Source organism: Diabrotica undecimpunctata, chromosome 6 (assembly GCF_040954645.1).
Source record: "Diabrotica undecimpunctata isolate CICGRU chromosome 6, icDiaUnde3, whole genome shotgun sequence".
NCBI classification, from domain to species: Eukaryota; Metazoa; Arthropoda; class Insecta; order Coleoptera; family Chrysomelidae; genus Diabrotica; species Diabrotica undecimpunctata.
Window position 1 is genome coordinate 16,285,207 of NC_092808.1, and position 24,665 is coordinate 16,309,871.

General features: G+C 34.2%; 1 protein-coding gene across 3 annotated transcripts in view; it reads left to right on the top strand.

Annotated features, from left to right (window-relative positions):
• LOC140443185 (NACHT and WD repeat domain-containing protein 2) overlaps window positions 1–16,140 on the top strand; it is a 93,601-nt gene extending 77,461 nt beyond the window's left edge. For all 3 annotated transcript variants that reach the window (XM_072534286.1, XM_072534287.1, XM_072534288.1), the window contains 5 exons: window positions 1,286–1,358; window positions 1,424–1,560; window positions 4,855–5,055; window positions 6,401–6,535; window positions 11,128–16,140. In XM_072534286.1, coding sequence (XP_072390387.1) covers window positions 1,286–1,358; window positions 1,424–1,560; window positions 4,855–5,055; window positions 6,401–6,535; window positions 11,128–11,339 — 758 coding nt within the window. In that variant the 3' untranslated portion in view covers window positions 11,340–16,140. The remainder of the gene's footprint in view (window positions 1–1,285; window positions 1,359–1,423; window positions 1,561–4,854; window positions 5,056–6,400; window positions 6,536–11,127) is intronic.
• Window positions 16,141–24,665: the final 8,525 nt, after the last annotated feature.

Consider the following 24,665-nt stretch of genomic DNA (forward strand, 5'->3'; position numbering starts at 1 on the left):
CACATACAAAGATTAACCTCTTTTTGTTATACGTGGTATACAGCCAGCTGCAGGAATTATTTTCCTTGTGGATTTTGTAATGGAGAATGATCTCATTTCAAAAATTCAAAAAGAGACTTTAAGAATAATAATGAAAGAATATTAAAAATTTATATATGCCAAACGACTTGGTAAATCTGTCTTAATAAAAAGAGAAGATTTAGTCTCATGGTGACTAAAAAAGATTTATTATCTGGACGAAACATGGGTGAATGCTGGTCACACAGTATCTAAGATCTGGTAAGATACTACTGTAACGAGTTATTGTCAATCATTTGTGAACGGTTATCAACAAGGTTACGAGCACCAACGGGTAAAGGCAACACTTGATTGTCGCCCATATAGGTAATGAGAGTGGCTTTTTAGACGATAGTGCACCAATTTTTTTACCCAAAAAACGGGGGATTATCACGAATACATGGACGCCCAACGATTTGAAAAATAGTTTAAATCCCTTCTTTTATGAGTCCAGCCAAGTTCTGTAATAGTGATGGATAACGATTCTTATCACAGTCGATTAGCAGAACACCTTTCAACTAAGGCCACCAGAAAAGCAGACATGCAGAGTTGGTTATGACAAAAAGGAATTCCACTTTCAGAGAATATGGTGAAGGCTGAACTTCTAAGTGTCATTAGACAGCATCGTGACAGATATCGCTAGGATGTTGTAGATGCGATGGCTCGTGCTAAAGGCATCACCATTTTGAGACTTCCTCCTTACGATTGCGAGTTAAACCCGATAGAATTAATCTGGGCTTAAGTAAAGGGTTACGTAGCTCGTGAAAACGTGACATAAAAATTCTGATCCCAACGTTTGTTAGAAGTCGCAATCGAACGGATACGGAAAGACAATTGGGCTAATGCCGTAGCCCATGTGATCAAGGAAAAAGAGAAAATGTAGAAATTGTAGAAATGAATCACCTTCAATTGAAAATTGTTATAGTATACAAGGTCATTTGTAGGTCAGGTTACTCGTGACGTCAGGACGCGTGTACTTGAATCGTTGATTCTGGTATTCTAGCAAAGACCCCTCATGACGTCAGGCCGTGGGATCCTTCTTCGAGAATTATCTAAACAAGACACCCATCATTGAATGCTAGTGCTGATGTTCGATCGTAGGGAACAAGTGGCTAAAACAGTATCTTCGGGTCATCACGATGTATATTCAGTTTCTCACAATTATTTTTTTGTGTGTAATGGAAAATTATTGACTGTACTTATTGCATTAACTCTTTTACAATTTTAGGTAATTGCGTCACTACATTCAAGGCTGGGGAGGACCGCTTTCTCAACTCCCTGCTGGTTTCAGGGGATGGGAGGTAATTAAATTAATCTAATAATGCATTTATTACAAGCCTAATTTAACTGCCGATATTATTTTTAGAGTCCTTGTTTGTGGAGACGAAACGCAGAAGCCCTTTCCGTTGTTAGTGTGGAATTTAAAGTCTAGAAAATTATTATACGACCTTAGGATTCCTCATCATCATTTTATTACAGCGTTGTCTGCCATAACGTACGAAGGTAAGTGTATTATCCCCATCATCAACAAAATAAAGGGACATTACGTTCATAAGCTGTATGGTACATAGTGCCATCCTGTTGCAACCACATGTCGTTGGTGTCCATATCATCCAATTCAGGCTAAGAAAAGTTGGTAATCATCGATCTATAGCGCTCGTCGTTGAAGGTGATTGCCAACGTCGTTCCCAAAAAATATGAACCGATGACGCTGTCAGTGAAAAATCCACGCCAAATAGTGACTTTTTCACCAAGCCAGACTATTTTCAAAATCGTCTGGCTTGGTATCTCAGTGAGCTGGCGTATTGAGTTTTCCAGTCTGCCTGACTAGTTTTAGATCAGTTTTAATATAATAGCAAAAAAATTATCAGCTTTATTCTATAGTAAAATTCAATAAGCTATAAGCTAACAATGTTATAATAAGTGAACATCAATCTTATATTAAAAATGGAGAATTTGATAGATCTCAAATATGTAAAGACGCATGGGAAAATAAATATACGGTTCTTTGGAACGATTCAAGTATAGTCCTACAAGAAAAAAAAGCTAATTGAATAATTAAATTACCACTGTAAATATGTAGAACACAATAATTATTGTATAAATACACAATAATTAATACACAAATATTAATAATATTTTTCATTATATTTAGATATAGATACCTGTTATTAGGCCTATGAAAAAGTAGACAGAACGAGTGTGTTGCGAGTAGCATGCGCCTACAGGACTGTATCTGCGGCGGCCTTGTGGACTATCACGGGTTGTGTTCCTCTGCATGTGTTAGCAGTAGAAAAGAGACATCTCTATGAGAGAAGAAAGCATTTGACAACAGCTATAAAAAAAGAAGAAAGGGAAATATCAATGGAAAGATGGCAAGAAGAGTGGAACAACAAGGAAGATGTTGCCCTGTTTTATGGCGTATCTTCATAGGTTCAGAAAGACAGATACAGATAAATGCCTATACTGCGAATATTCCGACATTGTTACTCACACAATGCTGGAGGGTAATAGATGTACAGTGGAGAGAAACAGAATTATAAAGAAATAGGTATGAACCCTATGACTATAAGAGAGATGATCGTGAAGATGACGGGAAATACGGAGGGATGGAATAGTGTTCACAATTACATCCGAGCAGTCATTAAAAAGAAAGAAGAAGAAGAGAAACACCAACCGTGCCAACGATAAAAATAAGATCTAATTACTATTTTAATGGGAATAAGTCGCAATTGAAGGTTAAAATAAGTTTATTGACGTCTGAATTTTTGATCTTTGATCTTGCACTGATAACTTGTTTATACTCCAACAATTAATAAAAAAAAGAATAGCGGTTGGTACCAAAGTACATCTAGCCTTCAACGACCTAGAAAAGGCGTACGATACAGTTTCAAGACTTAAATTGTGGCAAGCTTTACAACAACTCGACATTAGTCCATACCTTTTAGGAATAATCACAGAAATATACAGGGATAACACTACATACCTAAAAATCGGATATAGACTATCAGAGCCAATAAAAGTAAATAAATGACTAAAATAACGATGCAGTATGTCACCCTTACTGTTTAATTTATATATTGAGGCAGCCCTCCAAAATTGGAAAAACCACTGCCAGGGAATGGGAATCCCTATAGGAAATGTACGTACTATTCTTCCTGAACTTTGCGGATGATCAAGTCGTCCTAGCTCAAGATTCTTATGATCTAAAATTTATGATAAAGCAAAGTCTATACAGAGAATATTTAAAATGGGGATTACAAGTCAGCATGAAGAAAACAGAATATTTAGTTATCAATTCAGATGCAAGGTTTGAAGTGTTGATAGACGAGGACGTGAAAATCAAACAAGTGGAAAAATTTTAATATTTAGGTGCACTCATTGCTAAGAAAGACTTGGGAGAAACTGAAATTAAACACCGAATTAATCAGAGACGTAAAATTGTAGGATGTCTGAACTCCTTATGGTGGGATCACAACATTTCCAAAAGGAACAAAAAAAGAATATGGTTGAATCAGTTCTTTGTTATAGCTCTGAAGTATGGATAATTAATGCAGACCTGAAGAGAAGATTGTTGGCAATTGAAATGGATTATTTGAAAAGCTGTGCTAGAACATCAAGGCAGGAAAGGAATACCAACGAAATAACATGAATGCTACAGAAACGGTCATTGACAGAATAGAAAGAAGAGGCTCAAAATAGTTTGGACATCTATTGAGAATGCCTGACGAACATTGACCCCAAGTACTTTACAAATGGAAGCCCCCTGGAAGAAGAAAAAGAGGTAGACCTCGACGCTCACGGAATAAAGGAATTAGAAGAGCGATGTAATCGAGAGATTTGGAGGAGGAGCATGACTTGGACCGGGAAGATTGTCGGAGGAGAACGGGAATACGGCGATAGCCGTCTTCAAAATGTATTGTATTTACAAGTTGGATTAATGTCAAACGTCAATAAACTTATTTTAACCTTCAATTGTGGCTTATTCCCATCAAATAGTAACTACTTTAAAACGCCACAAGAAAATAGCTTCAGAACAATAGATAAGATCTAGATAAGAGAAGAGAGTACTCCAAAAATGTCGTCAGCCTTACAGTGGTCCTTTAGTACTTTAAGTTAAACTAAAACCCAAATTTTAGGAGCTCAATAAAAATTCAAACCCCCCCCCCCACAGACAAATTCTGGGTGCGCCACTACTGGTTCAGAATGCAGTAGGATCTGGTTACCAATATTAAAAGAGAAAGTTAATAAAAAGGAAAATACCAATAATAGTAAGTCAGTAACATATCGAGGATTCATCATTTATGTTTTCTAAATAACATACAGATAAAATCTTAATTTGGTGTTTATTGAGAGTAAACTAAATGTAAGACCACATACTTACCATGTCGAGATAGTATCATGAGGTTCTTTTCCTGGTTTTTTCCTCATGATTTACTATGGAATCACCAACAGGAGAATTTTACTGTCATCATGGCATGTGGTTGTCTTTTTAAAGACGAATCACATGCTATGATTTTTCTGACGGATATTCTCAAGTTAAGTTGATTTCATGTAATCGAATAAACTATCTTACAATAAAGTCGTCCCAGGAACGCAACTCAGCAATATTGGTAATATCATTTTAAAGTCGCCTACTTTAAAATGTGTAATATATGTGTGAATTGTCGATACAAGTGAGTCAGATATAATTAAATTATAGAATTTTTCACCAAATAACAAAAAAACAAAATTTGTTTAATTTACATCTTTAACAATTAAAATACAAGTACCTAGTATATATAATTTTATTTTTAGGTAACTACGTTTGTTGTGTTTGTTTTGAAATAGCGGAGCCGAATCCCAATTTTATTGTTGTGTATGATTTGCAAAGTGGTACATTGTTCAAGAAATGGAAGCCATCTTGCAATACGGTTTCCCTAGAAATAAGCTCACAAGGTGGCTGTGTCATATCTGGTCTCGAAGATGCAAGGATACTTGTTTGGGACCTTATTACTGGTAAGTTAAAATTCTGGTTCTATTATTATTTTTTAGACTAATTCATTCAGACACAAATAAAAAAATCAAAAAAATACTTTCGTTTGTCTCAACTCGACAAGATGGCAGTTACAGCATAATTGCTAATTTAAGAATCTTCTATTTAAGTTTTAATATCTGCCGGGTACATCAGGCAACACAATCCAAGCATTTTCCAGCAGTTACATATCTCGCAGGCGCTATCAATAAGAAAAGATAACTCACGAGTATTTGCCAATATAATAGGCTTTTACGGTTTGATAAAAGAGGGCGTTGCTACTAGCAATTCATTCTTTGTTTACAAGTCATTTAATATCGACGTGTCAGGACGTGTCATTTTTACAATGGAAAAAATCTAGTATCGTTCAGTGATTGAATTTTTATTTTTGGAAGGTTTAGAAGCAAAGGAAATTTATGAACGAATGTTGAAAGTGTGTAGGAAAAGTTGTCGATGAATTAAAATGTGGTCGTACAAGACGATCCAACGGGTGCCGCATTCACTAACAATGGAACAAAAAACATTCGAATGCAACTTTAGAGCGTTTTCGAAAAGAGACTTTTGCACGATTTTGTGCCTTGATTCATCACTATGGATGAGGCTTGAGTCTATTATCATATTCTTAAAACAACAAGAGTCTAAAGAGTGGTGTGAACCTAGTTCTTCGGTTCCGAAACGAGTTCGTGTCCAGAAATCGGCCAAGAAGGTGTTAGCATCAGTTTTCTGGAATGCGAAAGGAATTTTGTTTTGTGGATTGCTTGCAAACTGCTAAAACATTAAATTCTAAATATTATTGTAACCTTTTAAAGCAGCTAAAAGAAAAAAATCGTGCTCGGTTTTCAGAAGATAAAATTTCTTTTTATCGGGACAATACACCGTGTCATATGAGCAATTTGACAATGGCTAAAATCTATCAAATAAAGCTTGAATTTTGGAGCATCTACCGAATTTACCAGATTTGGCCCCTATCGACTTCTATCTGTTTCAATACCTAAAGAAAGTCATGCATGGAAAGCGTTTTTAATCAAACGATTAGGTCATAACAGCTGTGAAAACTTATTTTGTAGCCCTTCCAGAGTCTGACTGCAGGGATGGAATTCATCAATTAAAATCTCGTTGGAACAAGTGAATTGATGTTCAGGGAGACTATACATTTCACAACGTAAAATTGGGTTTTTCTTATCGAACCACAAAAATAATTGAACAGCCCATTATATCTTGTTCTCTTTTATGATGCGGTTCTCTCTTTCAAAAAAACTTTTAATGTAAATAAATGAGAGTTTAGTTTTATTACTAGTTTGTATTAATGTATAAAATTTGATTATCTAGGTAATTGTCGATGGTCATTAAGTGGACATACAGCACCAGTATCGTCATTAAAATTGGATCCTACGGGGGCATTTTGTCTTTCCAGGGACTCGGAATGTAGGGACAGATCCATTAGAATCTGGGATCTTAATAAAGGTAAGAATTGTATATTTATTTAAAAATTCAAATACAAAAACGAAAAACATAAAAAGTATTATGTGGAAAGGAATATAAAAGAAACCCAATATAATGTTATAAAAATGATCTGCCTCCAATGGCGCTACAGCCCAAATCGATCCTTGGCCTCCTTCAAACTATAACTCCAACCTTGCCGGTTCCGAACCAATTTTCTCCAGGTTCTCAAGTCTGACAAATTTTGCGCGTCTGCTGCCACTTCATCAGAACTTGCAAGGGAACTTTGATATATTTACAATAAGTGTTCAAAATGTTCTCAATTTATCTCAAATCTCAGTACACTTCAAATAACGTTTTTTCATTGAGGTTTTAATGCGAGCAAGCATTCTTCTTCTTCAAGTGCCATCTCCGCGGCGGAGGTCGGCAATCATCATAGCTATTCGAACTTTTGAGACGGCCGCTCTGAAAAGTTCATTTGATGTACATCCGTACCAATCTCTCAGGTTGCGCAGCCATGACATTCTCCGCCTCCCTATGCTTCTCTTTCCTTGGATCTTTCCCTGCATGATCAGTTGGAGCAAGGTGTATTTCTCTCCACGTGTAATATGTCCGAGATATTCCAATTTTTTTGTTTTTATTGAATTTAAAATTTCCATTTCTTTGTTCATCCTTCTCAGAACCTCTTTGTTTGTGACGTGTTCTGTCCATGATATTTTCAGAATTCTTCTGTACACCCACAGCTCAAATGATTCCAGTTTTTTCATTGATGTAGCATTCAAGGTCCAAGATTCCATTCCATAAAATAAGGTCGAAAAAACATAGCACCTCGCCAACCTAACTCTTAGTTCCAGTTTTAAATCCCTGGTACATAGAACTCGTCTCATTTTGTTGAAATTTGCTCTAGCCTTTTCTATTCTTATTTTTATCTCCTGATTGTAATCATTTGTGGAGTTAATCATTGTTCCCAGGTATGCATATTTGTCCACTTGTTCGACGTTGGTTTCGTTTATTAGAAGACTCTCGTTATTTCTTTGAGTTTTCGACATTCTCATAAATTTCGTCTTCTTGACATTCATTGTTAGACCATACTCTTTTCCATACTCTGCTATTCTGGTCACCAGTCTCTGAAGATCTTCAATGTTTTCGGCTAAAATCACAGTGTCGTCCGCATATCTAATGTTGTTAATGGGAACTCCATTTACCTTTATTCCAGCTGTTTCACCCTCAAGAGCTTTTTTCAGGACCTCTTCGGAGTAGGCGTTGAAAAGAATTGGCGACAATACGCATCCCTGTCTTACTCCACATCTAATTTCAATTTCTTCTGACAGCTGTTCGTTAACACGTACTTTTGCTCGCTGTTTATAGTATAAATTTGATATGATCCTGAGGTCGTTGTAGTCAATCTTCTTTGATTTCAGGACATTCATTAAATGTTCATGTCGTACTTTATCGAATGCTTTATTATAGTCAATAAAACATGCGTATATATCTTGATTGACGTCCAGGCATCTTTGTATTAGTATATTAAGTGAAAAAAGAGCTTCACGTGTTCCTAGGCCTTTGCGGAAACCAAATTGTGTATTATTAACGTCTATGTCCAGTTTGTGATATATTCGGTAATGGATGACTTTAAGTAGTAACTTTAGCGTATGAGACATTAAGCTAATGGTGCGGTAATCGCTGCATTCTCTGGTTGCATGAGCAAGCATTGCAAGATCTTTATTAATGATAACTAATTTGATTGTTGTTCTTAAGCATGCCCCAAATTTAAAAATCCATAGGAGTAATGTCTTTCAACCTTGGAGGCCACAGTTCGTTTTCACGTCTACCGATCCATCCAGGAAAATGCTGTTCATCTAGCTTCATAATCGCGATCCTGACAGTAAAACTATTTTACTAAAAATGCAAGTAGTTATAACGTAAACTTAACGAGAGCGTTATCTGCCATTTTATTCGAAACACGAATAAAGAGGTCGTTTTGAGGTCGACTAGCATACCGATTTATGCTCAGCCGGCTGAGTTGCTGGTTGATGAACGCTGAACGTAGAAGAGAGCGGTGGAATTCGCTCATGCGTCGTTTTCGAGGATGCCAGCTAAACTTATGTCCATCCTGTATATTGCTAATAATCTATTAGATCTTCAGACATCATGTTTAGAAAATTTCTGGATTATTATAAACTACATACCTATTAACATCATAAAATATGCTGATGACTTTATTTTATTTGTAGAATTCAATAAGATTACAACTCTTAATCTACTTTGCCGCATCAATTTGTGAAATATATGAAATAATACCAAATATCAGAATAACAAAGTTGAGTTGTTTTGTACATATTGTGTTCTGATCTACAGTAGAACCCCGATTATCCGTGCGCGCTTTATCCGGGCGGTGGATTCTCCGTGCCGCATATTAAATTGATCATCCGTGCGCGGATTATCCGTGGCTAACGGCCAGAGGTTGGCGCCCATGAACGCTGAATAATGCACCGTGTAAACATTCATTTCGGGGAATCCCCAAGTTTTCTCGTATTTTCGTCAACTGCTGACCGGTTCGTTAGTTGAACGTAAACAGGCGCACAAAATGCAGCGTACGTTTTATGTTAAATGTTTAAATGTTTTAACTATTGAGCAAAAAATGGAAATTTTGAAACAATCTGAAAATAAAATAAGTGTTGCTATGTTGGCTAAAACATATATTGGGAAACAAACAGTTCGGGACATTGTGAAGAAAAAATCCGAATTACAGAGCTTTGTAGCTAAGGCGGACAGTGCAAAAGCAATTTCTGACAGAAAATCTCTAAAAGGGTCTACGTTTCGAGAACTTGATGATGCTATGACCAAGTGGTTCTTGCAGAAAAGATCAATGGGGGTTCCAATATCAGGACCTATGTGTGCTAGGCAAGCTGAAAAGTTTCACGAGCAGTTGAAAATTAAAGGCACCTTCTCGGCATCTTCTGGTTGGCTTTACAGATTTAAAAAACGTCATGGAATACGAGAATTAGCAGTTCAAGGGGAGAAATTAAGTGCTGATGATGTAGCTATGGTAGAGTTTTGCTACGATTTTGAAAATCTCATAACGGAGCACGACCTAAAACCTGAGCAAGTGTATAATGCAGACGAAACTGGGCTTTATTGGAAAGCAATGCCGAGAAGAACCCTTGTTGCAGGCTCAGAAACTAGTGCACCAGGTTAGCTTTAATTCTTTTTACGTATAAAGTATTTTTCAAAATATTTTTTTTTAGGTTTCAAATCAAGCAAAGACCGTATAACAGTTATGCTGTGCTAATGCCTCAGGAACCCATAAGCTTAGGTTAGCCGTCATTGGAAAATCCAAAAATCCGAGGGTTTTTAAAAATATAAAAACACTGCCCGTTGATTATTATAATCAAAAGGCAGCTTGGATGGATCGTGTAATTTTTAAACAGTGGTTTTTCCAAAAATTTATACCTCAAGTTAGAGCTTATCTACAAGAAAATAATCTTCCACCAAAGGCTGTACTGTTACTGGACAATGCGCCATCGCATCCTGATGTAGAGCAACTAAAGTCAGCAGATGGGAACATATTCGTAGCATATTTTCCTCCGAATGTAACATCTATTGCCCAGCCAATGGACCAAGGTGTTATCGAGGCCATGAAAAGGCTTTACAGGAAAGACCTTATGCTTCAACTGTTGGGAGAATGTGATATTGTGGGATTTTGGAAACGCCTAAATTTAAAAGAGGCAATTTATGCTGTAGCTCGGGCTTGGAGTGAAGTGAAAACTGATCAAATTAAAAAATTATTTTATAAAATAATGACCTTAGAAGATATGGAAGATGAAGACGGTAATCACGTAAATAAAGGTGAGCTATCGGTCGAAGATAGATTGAGATTGTGTTTACGATCAAACGCATAAAATTGCAATATCTGGGACACGTTATGAGAAATCAGCACCGTTACTCCCTGCTGCAGTCTATATTGCAAGGTAAAGTCAAAGGTAAGCGAGGACCCGGTAGAAGGAGAATATCATGGCTGCGGAATTTAAGAACATGGTTTAAGAAAACCTCAACGGAGCTGTTTCGAGCCGCAGCGAGCAAGGTCATGATTGCCAATATGATTTCCAACATCCGAAACGGATAGGAACCAGAAGAAGAAGAAGATCGGTCGAAAACATAGCATCTATAGCCTCACAAATCAAAGGTTTGGAAGAAACGAACAATAACGAAATACAGGAATGGAAAAGCTTAAAAACATAAAGGAAATTATAAAGTGTAGAAGTTACGAAGCTCAAAAACAAACCAAAATTAGTGATTTTTTTAAATGATTTTTTTTTAAATATGTAATGTTTATTCATAGCATATACATTATGTAGAAATAATAATATGTATGTACTTTTATTTTTTGTTACATGTATGTTGTATGTATCACGTTTCTGCTCTTCGTTTGACACATGTATTTGTCTAAATAAATTATTAAAAAAATAAATTGAGATCTTTGGATTATCCGTGTTTTCGATTATCCGGCGAACACTCGGTGCGGGCTGGCCCGGATAATCTAGGTTCTACTGTACTTCTTTTTTTAGCTAGATATCGATATGATTGAAATAATAAAACCAGTATATTTGTTTTAGGTAATTTAGTAGCAGTTTACACGCCCAAAACAAAGATCTCTGCCTGCGAAATAACCTCCAGTGGCCGTTTTGTGGTGTTAGCATTGGACGGATGCAAAAAGCTAGTGACGCTCGAATTAAAAGGCCCGGGTATCGGCGAAACACCCGAAAGCGAAACGTACGGCGAGGAAGAAAACGCGGGAAAAACGTTTGTGCTACCAGAAAACTGCTGACCAGAATAAAGGAATCTTAGTCCATAATTCTCAAATCTTTAACTTTTAGACTATTACTATATGGATGAGAGACTTCAAATGGAAAGAGAATTTGAACCTCATCGGTTACTTAAAAGTTTTGTCTTAAAGAAACTTCCCGGTGTACAAATCTAAATGATACGTTTTAATAATCACTATAGTGAATAATCATTCGAACAGTTGCTTGGGATTTGAAAGTCAACATAACAGGGGAAATTGATCAAACGATGTTGATTACTTTGTGTTCACTTGATTATTTGGTATAAAGATTAAATACTTTTATACAGTTAGAAAAGTCAGTTGTATCTACTTCAAAAACACTTTTAATTATTAAAAAAGACATTTATTTCACTTAAGCATTTGAAATTTTTTATAAATAACTTAATATATTAGTTTTTAATCAAATACTGAATACCACTATCTATAAATGGTCTATAACACAAGATTAAGATGATCTTTTCTCTAATACCTGCATATTCCAGTATTTTCGCCAAATTTCTACACAATAATTATGTTCCTATTACTACAAGGTATCTCCCTTGTATAGTCAATGGACTACCTAAGTCTGAGAATTCGCGAGAAGAATTTGTGAGGTAAGAATATCTAAGTATTAAGATATTTTCTGTCAAAGTTCATATTTTAAGGTTATATTATGTTTGATTACAACTGTAATTATTTTTTTCTTTATTTCAAGGCATTTTAAATTATCTTTAAAAATCATGACAGATACATAGTATAAATCTGAAAAGACAATCACAGAATATCTTAAATATAAGCAATATTAAAACAAACTAACAACTACTTTTACCTCACGAGATTTATCCAATTCTGTCTCTCAGAAATTTTAGAAGGGTATACAAAAACCTTGTTTTGAAGCATGTTTTTTGTTCACTGTAATGTTTACAGCTTTAAGCAAGGCACATAACCATTTTGTTAATTAGATGGATGTAATAATAAAATAACAGTCCTTATTCACCTCTTAAACTACAGTGCTTAATAACTACAAAACGAATATCTTTAGTCTTTTTATGGGATAAAATTACTGGCACCTAAAAAAGAATAAAACATTAATTTAAATATTTTTCAACTTTGTAAATAAATTCAATGATTTATTGATTAATTTTAAAATAACCCTGATAAAAACAACAACAAAATACCTTGAAATAAAGAAAATGCAATTAGTTTTAAACAAAACATAACATAACCTTAAAATTTGAACTTTGAGAGTAAATATCTTAATACTTTGATATTTTTATTTCACAAATTCACGAACAACAAATAATACCAATCGTACAAAATGAGTGTTCATGGCCAAAAGTTCTTATTTATTCTTTAAACAATTAAAAAAACAATATTTCCAACTTCTTATGGGAGAAATACACGAAAAACAGATTTGTTTGGAAAGGTTTTTAAAAGCCCCGCCCAGTGTGACGTCAGAGCTTAGGTGGTCCATTCTAAAGCTATGGTTTGTTAGAACAGTGAGCGACGCATAACTCACAATCAGTCGAACGCCGCGCACGTTCGTCAAAATCAAAGAAATGGTTCTCTATGACAGTGTTTCCCAAAGTGGGGGTCGCCATGAGGTACTAGGGGGGTCGCCGAACATTTCCAAAATAAGACAAATGCACCACTTTGTTAGATCATGTATTTTTATTTTAACAACGCCGTAAATAGAAATTAACAATTAATTATCAGACGAAATATAAAACTAAATATTAAAGTCCGTAAAAATAAAAGTGTAAAACAAAGTCAAATATAATAATCTGAATGAGAGCTATGCGCCTGTTTCTGTAAAACATCTTTCAAATCTAGGCTGTGTATTTCAGACACACACAATTATATCATTTTCAAGTACGAGACGATTTCTAACTCTTGTTTTAATGGCAGTCATAGACGAGAAACTTAACTCGCACAAATATGATGTTACAAATGGAACCAAACATTTTACAGCTTCACTCGCCAACTGGGGGTATTCCTGCATCTTTTCGGTCCAAAATTGGTCCGAGTTCTGGGAAAAAAATTGGAGCTTCAACATTCCATCACTTGATATTTCAATAAGGTTTTCTTTCATGTTTATTGGTATTTCAACATGCTGAAAGGAATCGGCTAAAAAAGGATTTAGTATCCATCTGCAACTGTCGTAACTGTTTTGAATTTCTTCGGGGAAATAATCACGGAGCTGTTGTTTTAAATTGAGCAAAGTAACATGCATGTCAGCAAAAACTTATTCAAAATTTGTAGCACTGTAATTGGATACATTTTCCATAATTTCCTGAAGGCACTGGAATGAATCGAGTTGTTTTTTGCCAAGTGAGGTCGACCATAAATCGATTTTTCATAGAAACGCCTAATTTTATATGTGGCTGTAATTATATTAATGTCGCGACCTTGTAAATTACTGTTCAAAATATTTAATTGCTCGAAAATATCAGCAAGGAAACCTAGTTTCAGAAGCCAAATAGGATCGGAAAATTGATTTTCATATGGGGACTTCTCATCTTTCAAATACATTAAAAGCTCTGCTCTTAAGTGAAATACTCTTTTTAAGACGTTGCCCCTTGAAAGCCATCTTACTTCGGTGTGATAGAGGAGATTTTCAAATAAAGCACCTATGTCTTCGCAAATTTTTCTAGAAATATGTCTATTTCTGTCAAATAATATTGAATAAATGAGTGGGGGGAAATTGGGGGGTCGCGAACAATTTTTTTAGCAAAAAGGGGTCGCGGTTTAGATAAGTTTGGGAAACTCTGCTCTATGAGAACGGTTTGTTAGGTTCTGCTGAGCTGCGCCCACTGCAGACCGATAGCCGTGTACGTCGACGGTGTGCGCTGGAATCAACTGCGATTTGATTTGGACGCAAAATCTATACCAGCAAAAAGATCTATACCGAAATTATAATTGTATTTTTATATAGTTATTATTATTGTAATAATTAAGTGATGTCTACTAAATTTTCTCCCGAGGAAGATGAAAGGCTAGTGGATCTAGTACAAATCCCTGGAAAGTCTAAAATATTCTCGAAATTTTTCCTCGTTTTAAAACAATCTTTCTTCGACTGTTAATTTAAAAGCACCTTCTGTATTAAGACATGAAAAAATTTCGTTTACATTTTTATTTAAATTTAACGTTATCAACTCTTCTTCTTCCTCCTCTTCTTGGAGTAATAAAATTATTGCGTGAAGTTCGCGAGAATTCATTTTTTTAAACGTACAACCTTTGAGAAATAAAATGTGAAACTAATTTCTGAACTTGTTTTCAGAGCGACAGAATATTTATGGGAATTAATCTAACAAACCGACTCACCCAAAACTGCCGTAAGTCGAGTAGAACAGATTCTGCTGTACGTGTATGCTGTGCGCTGCGCACTCGCTCACTTGAACGATCCGGTGGGCCACATGAAGCACCACTACAGTCCGGACTTATATATTTACTGGCAGAAAGTCAGCTGTCAGTGGAGTTACATATTCCCTGGAAGATGAATCCAAAAAATAATATTGTTAGTTTGTTGCGCGAGGAAGATTAACAACAAAATACACTTCCAAAATGAAGCGAAGTATGAGGGTGCATGAAATTTGTAAAAAGGGTAATTTCTCGTCAACTATGCAAAGTTGTCAGACTCCTCTAGACTTGGGTATTCTATACTATAAAATATGATGATTTATCCAATTTAAACCTTCTAGGTCCAAAAAGTGATATATTATTATTTATATATGGGTAATTCAATTTTTTCCGTATTTTATCACTTTTCTTGCATAACGGGCTTTAGATGCTCAAAAAAATTATCCAAAAATACATTTTTGACGTAAAATTTTCCACTGAACACAATTCCGGTGTTCAAATTAGCCTATCAAGAAAAATTTGAAAATCCCTCTTTTCAACAAAAAATCTCAACAAAAAGTTGAGATTATCTCAACAGAATACAATGAGAAGTAGATATAACTGACTAAAAAGCCAATTCTATTTAAATTTTAGAGTGATCTGTGCTGGTTTCAGATCTAGTAGATATTTTATGTTTTAAGAAATTTATTTTTAAAATTATTTGTACAGATATTTTTGTCAATTGCCATCTGCTGGTTTCAGATATATATAAACATTTTTTAATAAAATGGCTAACTTACAGCTTAATCGGACTTTTTAGAATGATATTTTAAGTTTTAATACATTTTTCACTATTTGTTTTCTTTATGTAATGGATAACAAAATAATTGGATAAAATGAATAGGGTGGGAGGTAGCATTACACTTAAGGAAGAATAAAAATATAAAAGTTAAATCGTGTACAGTGTGATTTCGTTGAGCTTTCGACTTCAACAGCTTTCAAGACATCATGTTTACAGAGAGTAACGCTTTAATTTAATCATTAATCTTTTTAATGTTTTACCACAAACTACAGACCACAAACTTTGTATACTGCTGATTTAGTTGACAGAGTTATTCCAGTCACTTCCCTCAATATTAACATCTTAGCTTTCTAAATTTCATTATCCAATCTGTATTGCTTATAAGAAATAAACATATTATTCTTAAATGTAATGCTACCTTCTGGTAACATATTGCAAAAGTCATGTTCAGTTTTTGTAAAATTAACAAAAAATGTAAAACGTTTACTGAGACACTGGAGTCGCAATACTAAAAGACGAAGTAAAATACTTTACTTTATTTATTTATTTATTAACTTTATTAAACACTTGATAATTCATAGTTTATACAACAAGTGGCCGGTGAGATAACCCGACTTGACACCAGTTGATTTTTTTTTGTTTGTGGTTAACTGAAAAAATGCGTTTTCAAGGGAGATGAAAACCTCTGGCTCATATTTTAACGAAGCATCTTGAGAGGAACATTTTTGGTTGCATTTGCGAAAACGGTGTTTGGAGGAGGAGTTATATAAGATGTATGACATACAAAAAAAAATATCTAGTGATAAAGATAAAATAAGGAATAAAGGATCAAATAGGAAGATTAAGATAGCCAGGATATCTAGCCAGATTGCAGCAAAACAGTCCTCCTAGTGGAAGAATGGTGTAGTCGAAGATGCTAGAAAAATAGGTGCAACAAACGCAACGGATGGCAATGAATAGGGCTGACTGGCGAAATAGACTTTGAAGGTTTAGCCGCCAATATAGGAATGTAGAACCATTGATTATAATGATGAAGAATCGCTTGAGTTAAGCAAGAATATAATGTTTAATAGCCAGGCAAGCTTTGGATGTAGCTTGGTGGAATAATAACTTACTCTAGATCTGAGTAGGGTCGCTTCGATAACACAACATATTAGAGTTTTGTTTTTGAGTGGGTAGATCCTGTAAAGGAAAGGAAATACCGGTTCGTCTGGCTAAGCTTATTCGTCTTTCGAAAGACCCCAAAATCTATTGCGGAATATGAATAAACTCTCTGGGCTTAAGATAATCCAAGAGTTTTCCCGATCTAAATCAGAAAAAAAGAATCAAAAGAAAGTCAAAAGGAAAAGGAAAAAAATTCCGGCTCTCTGTGATTAGAGGCCTTATTGGAGCTTCAGAACAATTAAAAAGGGGAAGACCATCAGCAGAAAAACCAGTGAGTAAATTCAAAAGGTATATTCCCTTGGAACAGCGCCATTTAAAGTCTTCTCATATGCCAAAAGAACTACTTCTTTGAGATGTGCCAACTGCAGCACGACAGCAAATGTTAGCAGAACACAGTGGATATGTTCATCTTGCAATGTCGGACTTTGTCTCAAACACGACAAAAATTGTTTTGCAACGTTCCATGCAAAGCAATAGGAAGAATAGGAAGAAAGAAGTGCTACCTGGTTTTTATTTCTCATTTAATTTTTTATTACGCTATGTTCCTGCTGGTATCTTGAGAGTACCACTTCCTGCAGGATATACTTCAGGATCAGCATTGTTTATTTTGACTGAATTTAATTTAAGAATATTACTAAAATAAATAAATTTAATTTCACAAAAATCCTGTTTTTTTTTAATTTAATAAAAATCTGGCTTCAAAGGGCTATAGGCCACCGAACTTCCACAACTCCTCTTCAAGCTATCCTATATTTGCTTTTTATCTTGCGTCTTTTTCTAACCATATTCTTATTTATATTGTTTCCCCCACTCTTCTTTCAATGCTATTTATCCTGAATTTTTCTATTCGCATATATTATTCAGAGTTGTGAGATAATTATTAAAGTTACATATAGAACTGCATTGTACATTTGTGCAATCGATTTTGAAAATGCTTTTGACAAAGTCCGACATAACAAAATGCTAGAAATATTGGAAACAGCTGGATTGGACGATAAAGATCTACGAATAATTACAAATCTATACTGGCATCAAGTGGCAAGAATAAAGGTTGAACAAGAACTGTCGGATGAAATAAATATAAAAAGAGGAGTGAGACAAGGCTGTATATTGTCGCCTTTACTTTTTAACTTTTATTCGGAGGAAATATTTAAGGAAGCCTTAATGGAGACAACCGAAGGTATTATTGTGAATGGAGTAACCGTCAACAATATTAGATATGCCGACGATACCTTAGTGCTTGCTAATTGCAGAGAAGATCTTCAAAATCTAATGAACAAAATAAAACAGACTTGTGATCAGTATGGATTAAAATTCAACGTTAAGAAAACTAAATATATGATAGTTAGCAAACAAAATTATATACAGGATGACGGTATAAAAGTCGCAGGTGCCACACTGGACATAGCAGAGAAACTCGTGTATCTCGGCAGTAATATCAATAAGAGCTGGGATCCAACCGCAGAAATTAAAAGCCGAATAGAACAAGCCCGAGCTGCCTTTGTAAAAATGAGAAACTTACTTTGCAGTCACGATCTTAGCATTGACCTTAGAGTTCGAATGACATCTTGCTACATCTTTCCTGTCCTGCTGTATGGAGTGGAGGCGTGGACTCTAACTGAGGCTATCCTTAGACGCTTGACAGCCTTTGAGATGTGGGTATACAGACGACTACTGAAAATAAGCTGGGTCTATAGAGTTAGAAATGAGGAGGTCCTAAGACGGCTGAACCAAACAACACAACTGGTCAATATAATAAAGAAACGCAAGCTGGAATACTTCGGTCACATTATGAGACACCCTGAAAAATATGATCTTTTACATCTGATCATTCAGGGAAAGATCCAAGGTAATCGTGGTCCTGGTAGAAAAAGAACATCATGGCTGAAAAATCTAAGGCAATGGTATGGAAAATCAACTACATCGTTATTTAGAGCTGCTGTCAATAGTCACGATAGCGAATATGGTAGCCAACATGATATCCAATGATCGATAACGGTCATGGAACCAGAAGAAGAAGAAGACAGAACTGCATTTAATAGAAATGTCACAATATTGAAAAATGCTCCTACGTAATTGATGTTCAATTAACTGATCTATAGGAGGCGACCAAGTAGAGGTAAATCAAAAGGAATAAAGATAACAAACCAAATTAACTATGAATTATTAAGTTATTATTAAGTTATTATCTAAATAATTTATTATATAAAACTGTTTTGCATGTATAAGCATGATAAAATTTTTGAACATGACTGAACGAAACATGGCTGAATATTTTTGAGGGACTGTTTAACATTTGTCAGTAAATGGAATATACGAATCTAAAAAATTTTAAAAATACATATGCGGAATAAGCATGTTTGAACTTTCATTAGTTTTTGTTGAAATCAACATGTTACATTGTAGCGCCGTATCTTCAATATATTGATATATACATGACGACACCTTAATACTGAAAAATTATTAAGATGGCCTGCAAAGACTTATTAAACAGTTTGCTGTTTTCAACAATTTATAATATTTTACAAAAATGTTAACATTATCAAAATGAACGATAGTCTGAAACTTTTTCTGAATTAGCTGCATTTTAACTGGATTTTAAAAATCTTATCAATCATATACGCATAGAAATGTTGCACAAAAATATGTTTATTATTTTAGTTATTAGTAATCATTATGTCAGCGGATTCAGAAAGCAAATATTTATGTACGACGGCTGATTGCATTTTACTAAGCCTAAAAGTATTTTTATAAAATTTATATAAAAAAAATGTTTCATTTACGGCATTGTTTTATATCACGAAATGTTTAACATTTATCATTTTATTAATTTAAAATATCAATCATCATTAGTGTTAAAACAATAATTATTGTTCAGACTTAACTCCTACAACGATCGTTTCTTTATTTATGAGGCGAAATAGATACTTACCTTGTTCGGCCGCAATGCGGCGTTTGTCACTATATTTTTGAGCGAATAGCTCGGAATGACGTTTCTTTGTTTTTAGTTTCGTGGTTTCTATAACAGACAACAGTTAGTCAGTGATTGCTTTTCGGATATTTGACTAGCGCTTTTGAAAACAAGAATTGAGTATGGGTGGATATATATATATATATATATATATATATATATATATATATATATATATATATAATATAAAATTAGTTTTTCTTGGGTTTAGGTTCAATAAATTATATCACATTGGAACTAGATTTTATTTTCCATAGAAATCAACGTTTCGGCAGGAAACCCTTGCCTTTGTCAAGATTATAAAATGTACAAGATTAAGAACAGTTATTGTAAAATATGTATATATATAACTTACCAAAACGTAAAACAGGACACTGACATTAATGAAGTGACAAATAAAAGTTGATATCTGATATCTCATGGTTTACTTTTATATAACAAAACCACAAATGGCGATAGGATTGCAGTGTCAGAGTTTATAGAAACATTACAAGAAGTAAATTTATAGAATTCTTCTAGATTGGGAGAAATATGCTCCAAATGTACTTTGAAAGTTGACTACAAAGCTTTTTAATAAATTTGTATGCGGGTCCACCGGGTGTAGTGGTCTGATAAAGGTTTTATAGATCTTAATCTTCGATTTCCGATGTACAGTTTTGGAACGGAATATGTCAGTAAGAGAGGAAAAGGTTAGAAAATTTCTGTGAAGTTCTTCATTTTTTGAATAGCGTCTTCTCTCCAGTATTCTACCGCGGACGCGAGCTGATATACATCCCAATATAAAATAAAGGGAAAAAAGCATAAACCATATTCATATAATACTTCATCCTGATCAGCTGGTCCCAGGTTTCGATTTGCATCGCAAAACATGGGTGACATTAAATAGAATCAGCACTGGGTGCCGTAGATGTGCTGACATCCTAGAGAAGTGAGGCGAGGCTCCGTCTTTAGCTTATGGCTTCACCATCAAAGACAATCCATACAATAAATTATCTCTGAATGCCCTATAAAAGCATATCCAGGTCCATGGCGGTATTTTCTTGAAGCACCACCAGAGGCAATCAACTGGATAGGCAATATAACGAAGATGTGTAGGATATTGTATAGGTTGTTCGTGTATTATGCCAAAAGAAAATACGACATTATGTAAAGAATGAGCAACAAACAATCATAACTAAAACTTCAATATTATGAGTAAAGAAATCACATAAACAGCAAAGAGAAAATTTAAGATTTGTAGAAGGAAATCAAGACTGACTCATATATAAAACTATTCTAAAGCAAAAGAGTTCATTTGTGTCAAAATTATGTGTTATCCTTTCTGGCTACGACTAGTAAACTAGTAAAAACATCAAATGACAGATATATAAACTCAATCATAACTGTTGTTTTCTTTTCCTAAATTTTCATAATCCTTTTTATATAAAGAAATAATTAAATGTTTCCTAAAATGTCAATTAAGTTTTGTCTAAAACATCACCACCATTGATACAGGCTCAGTAAGGAGCAATCAACCCTCACGTTAGTTGGCAAGACGATTTTTTTTATTGGACTGAAAAATTAATTAGATCCAACAGTGTTCATTATATTATTTGTTCTATTATTTGTAACTGTAAAAAATATTCCCATCTGGTATGTGGAACAACATTAATTCATTAAAATATTATATTTGTATGTTGTGAGACTTGTGTATAAATAAATGTATTAAACAATGCGTTTGGATTTTTTTTACCTTGAGAATATTTAAAATATTCCAGCTCATTTAAAAATTGGACTTGGAATGTATAAAGTGTGTACAAAAATATAAAGATTCAAAAAATGCACAGCCATGGGCCTCCGCAAGAAAGTCATAAAGTGTCCACGACCACGACTTCATTGAATTTTCAAATTAATTTTTTAATGAAAATCGCATATAGTGGGAAAACGTGGTCACTCTTTGCTATACACGGTTCACAATTTGTTGATAGCTCACTACAAGTTTAACCCTAATTAGAAAACTGAAATAGAGAGAGGATAGGTAATACGATATAACAGTAAAAACCAACCTAAAACTGACGGTTTAAGACGTTTTCGACTAACCCACCTTATATCTGAAGGAATACAATACCTTATAATCCTATTACGGGGGTATTTTGAATGGTTAGAAATGAACGACCAGTGTCGTAGAGTATATGATTGAAACATTTGTTTGAACTAAATAAATATATTTTTTAAATTGTACTTATGTAAATTTTATTTTTTAATTAAACTTATTTATTCAAAAATAAAAAGTTTCTTGCCATTTGTAAAAGATACATTTATTTAATTAAGGAAAAAGACGCCAAATGTCGCCTGGCAAAATTTCCAATATGTTTTAAATGTATCCATTATTTTCGAATCCGGAGAAAACTAATAAATATTTTTGAAAAATTTAAACGCAGAATGAAAGATTACATTATTACTCAGGGCAGAAAGTCCCTGAAAACTTCTACAATGTTTATTTTAATATGTTATGTAACAGAGGTGAAAATAAAAGAGAAAATATAGTATAAATTTTAATGCATGCAAAAGAAACTTTTTATTGATTCTAAAAAATATTTCATTCTGCCTTTAAATTTTTCAAAAATGCTTTTTAGTTTTCTCAGGATTTGAAAAAAAAATGGATACATTTAAAACACATTGAAGATTTTGACAGGCGACATTTTGCGCCTTTCCCCTTTAATACCTTACGATTACAACTACTATTACTTACCTTATATAATTACGATTAGGAAACTATTCAAATTCAAAATAAATAGGATCAACTTCGGAATCCGAGTCGTCTTGAGGGTTAATAATTAGGTTAATAATCTCTACAGTCGCATCAATTATGTTATCAAGATCCCACAATTTTTGTTCTTCTTCTATTACATGTCTTACTGCATCTTTCCAGTTTTGTTTTGTAATATGTTATAAAGACTCGTATAACAATTCACGTACAGCTTGTATTTTATATGACGTATTTTTTCTAGCCACATAACTTTTCATTTGTGCCCAAATGAGTTCAATTGGATTTATTTCGCAGTGGTAGGGTGGAAGTCTAAAGACTGTGATGTTTCGCCTTTCCGCCATTTTGTCAACTACGTATTTCTTGAACTTAGATTTGTGTTGCCGGGCAAGTTTTAAAAGTTCTGCTTTTACCATTCCATCTTCGTAAGGCAGATACTTATTCCGCAGCCAGTCAAGAATATCCTGTTTCTTCCACGCATTCGTTAGAAGTCTCTCTACTAGTCGTGAATGATAAGGTGCATTATCTTATACTATATTGAATTTGGTGGTATGTGTTCAATCATTTGCTCAAAATACTCTTCGAAAACATCAGCTGTTATCTCCTCGTGATAGTCTTTTGTGCTTTTGGAATGAAATTTAACAAATCCTTTTTCACTGCCAATGTGAGAAATTATTAATCTACTGCCTTTACCAGAAGGTGGGGAGATACCAGTAGACCAACCTTCCATAAAGGCTTGCCTGGAGCTTAATATATTTTTATCTGACCAAATTTTTTTAGAGTATGACCTGAGTTTACCCACGTTTCATCCTGGTAGAAGATGGGCCTTTCTTCAGCCCGGAATTTTCGTATGAATCTTAGATAATTTCTTCTCCAACATCATCTTCTCCTCCCGGTCAATCAAAAGTGATTTTCGGTCTGATTTCTCCCACCGGAAATTTAATTCTTTTAAAACTTGCCACAATTTAGTTCGTCCGATATGAGGCAAATCCGGGTCGTCTCTAACTTCTTGTAAAATTTTGTTTAGGTTTGGTATTTCTTTTTTGAAAAAAAATCCATGAACTTTCCTTCGAATACCATTTTTGGCAAATTCATCAATTTCAATAGGCTTTTTCCCTCTCTTTAAGTTTTCGTTTGTGTTTGGGTTAGCTATACCGTGTTTTTTTCTTTCTGATAGGAACCTATATAAAGTTGACTCTCCTACGCCAGTCATGTTGGCACAACTTTCGACTATGTTGCGAACAGTGTTTGTGGGATTCTGAGAAACCAGAGCATCGTGAACATTCAGGACAATAGTCTTCTCTCTTGGTGAATAGACAGACTTACTGACTGTACGCAACAGTACCGGTGTAAAACTTGATGATGAAGCCATCACAAACAATCCAACAAAACGAGCACGAGCGAAAGGTACGTATATGTTCGTAGGTATATGGAATAAAAAATCACTCACGCACTGCATATAATTCGCAAAAGAAATATTCGAGACGCTAATTACTGCCGTAGACGCGGAAACACCGACGAGCCGTAAATTACATGCGATCAAAAACGTACTAAACAAAAAAATTGTTTTCGTTCGTAATAACTTCATCCTTTCAAGTTAAGTTTCGAATATAATTATATTATTAAAAATCTGGGGAATTCCATCTTAATTATCTTGCAACGAATAGTACATTCGGATATGAATTCCAGGTTTTCTAGTAAAGTGATTAAACGCGAAGATTAGTATTGAAATATCCAAAGAGATAAGGTATTCTTATTTACAAAATTGTTAAAGGTTAAATTCTTATTTTTATTAATATAATATAATAACCAACATTAGTCGTGAAAGTTTTAATTTTTTTTTTGCTAAATATATTAGTATTAAAATATTATCAATATTATATATAACAGTATTAACACATTATATTATCATTTAATGAATAAACACCTTAGGAACGCCTATGATTTACGACCGTTTTATGAGTTTGAGGCATATTTCGTGCTCTCAACAATTTGTGAACAGAGAATAATCTAATTGCCTGTTCTAATTCGCACATTATTATTTTCGGTCCTGTTTATTCCTGTGGCTATTCTTGTATCATTCTATCATAATCGAATAGTTTCAATGTGTATTCTTGCCAAAATCTTAGTTTGAATAAAGCTTTGAATATATTCTAATAATTACTCTTAAAGAGGGTAAAAAAGAATAATTTTTAGAACGTAAAACGGATATTTCTAATTCTAAATCCGACAACTCCAAAGAATAACGTTCCCTTCTTCTAAAGTTCCTCATGTCGCAAGTTTGCGGAAGCAAAAATAAAACAAAAA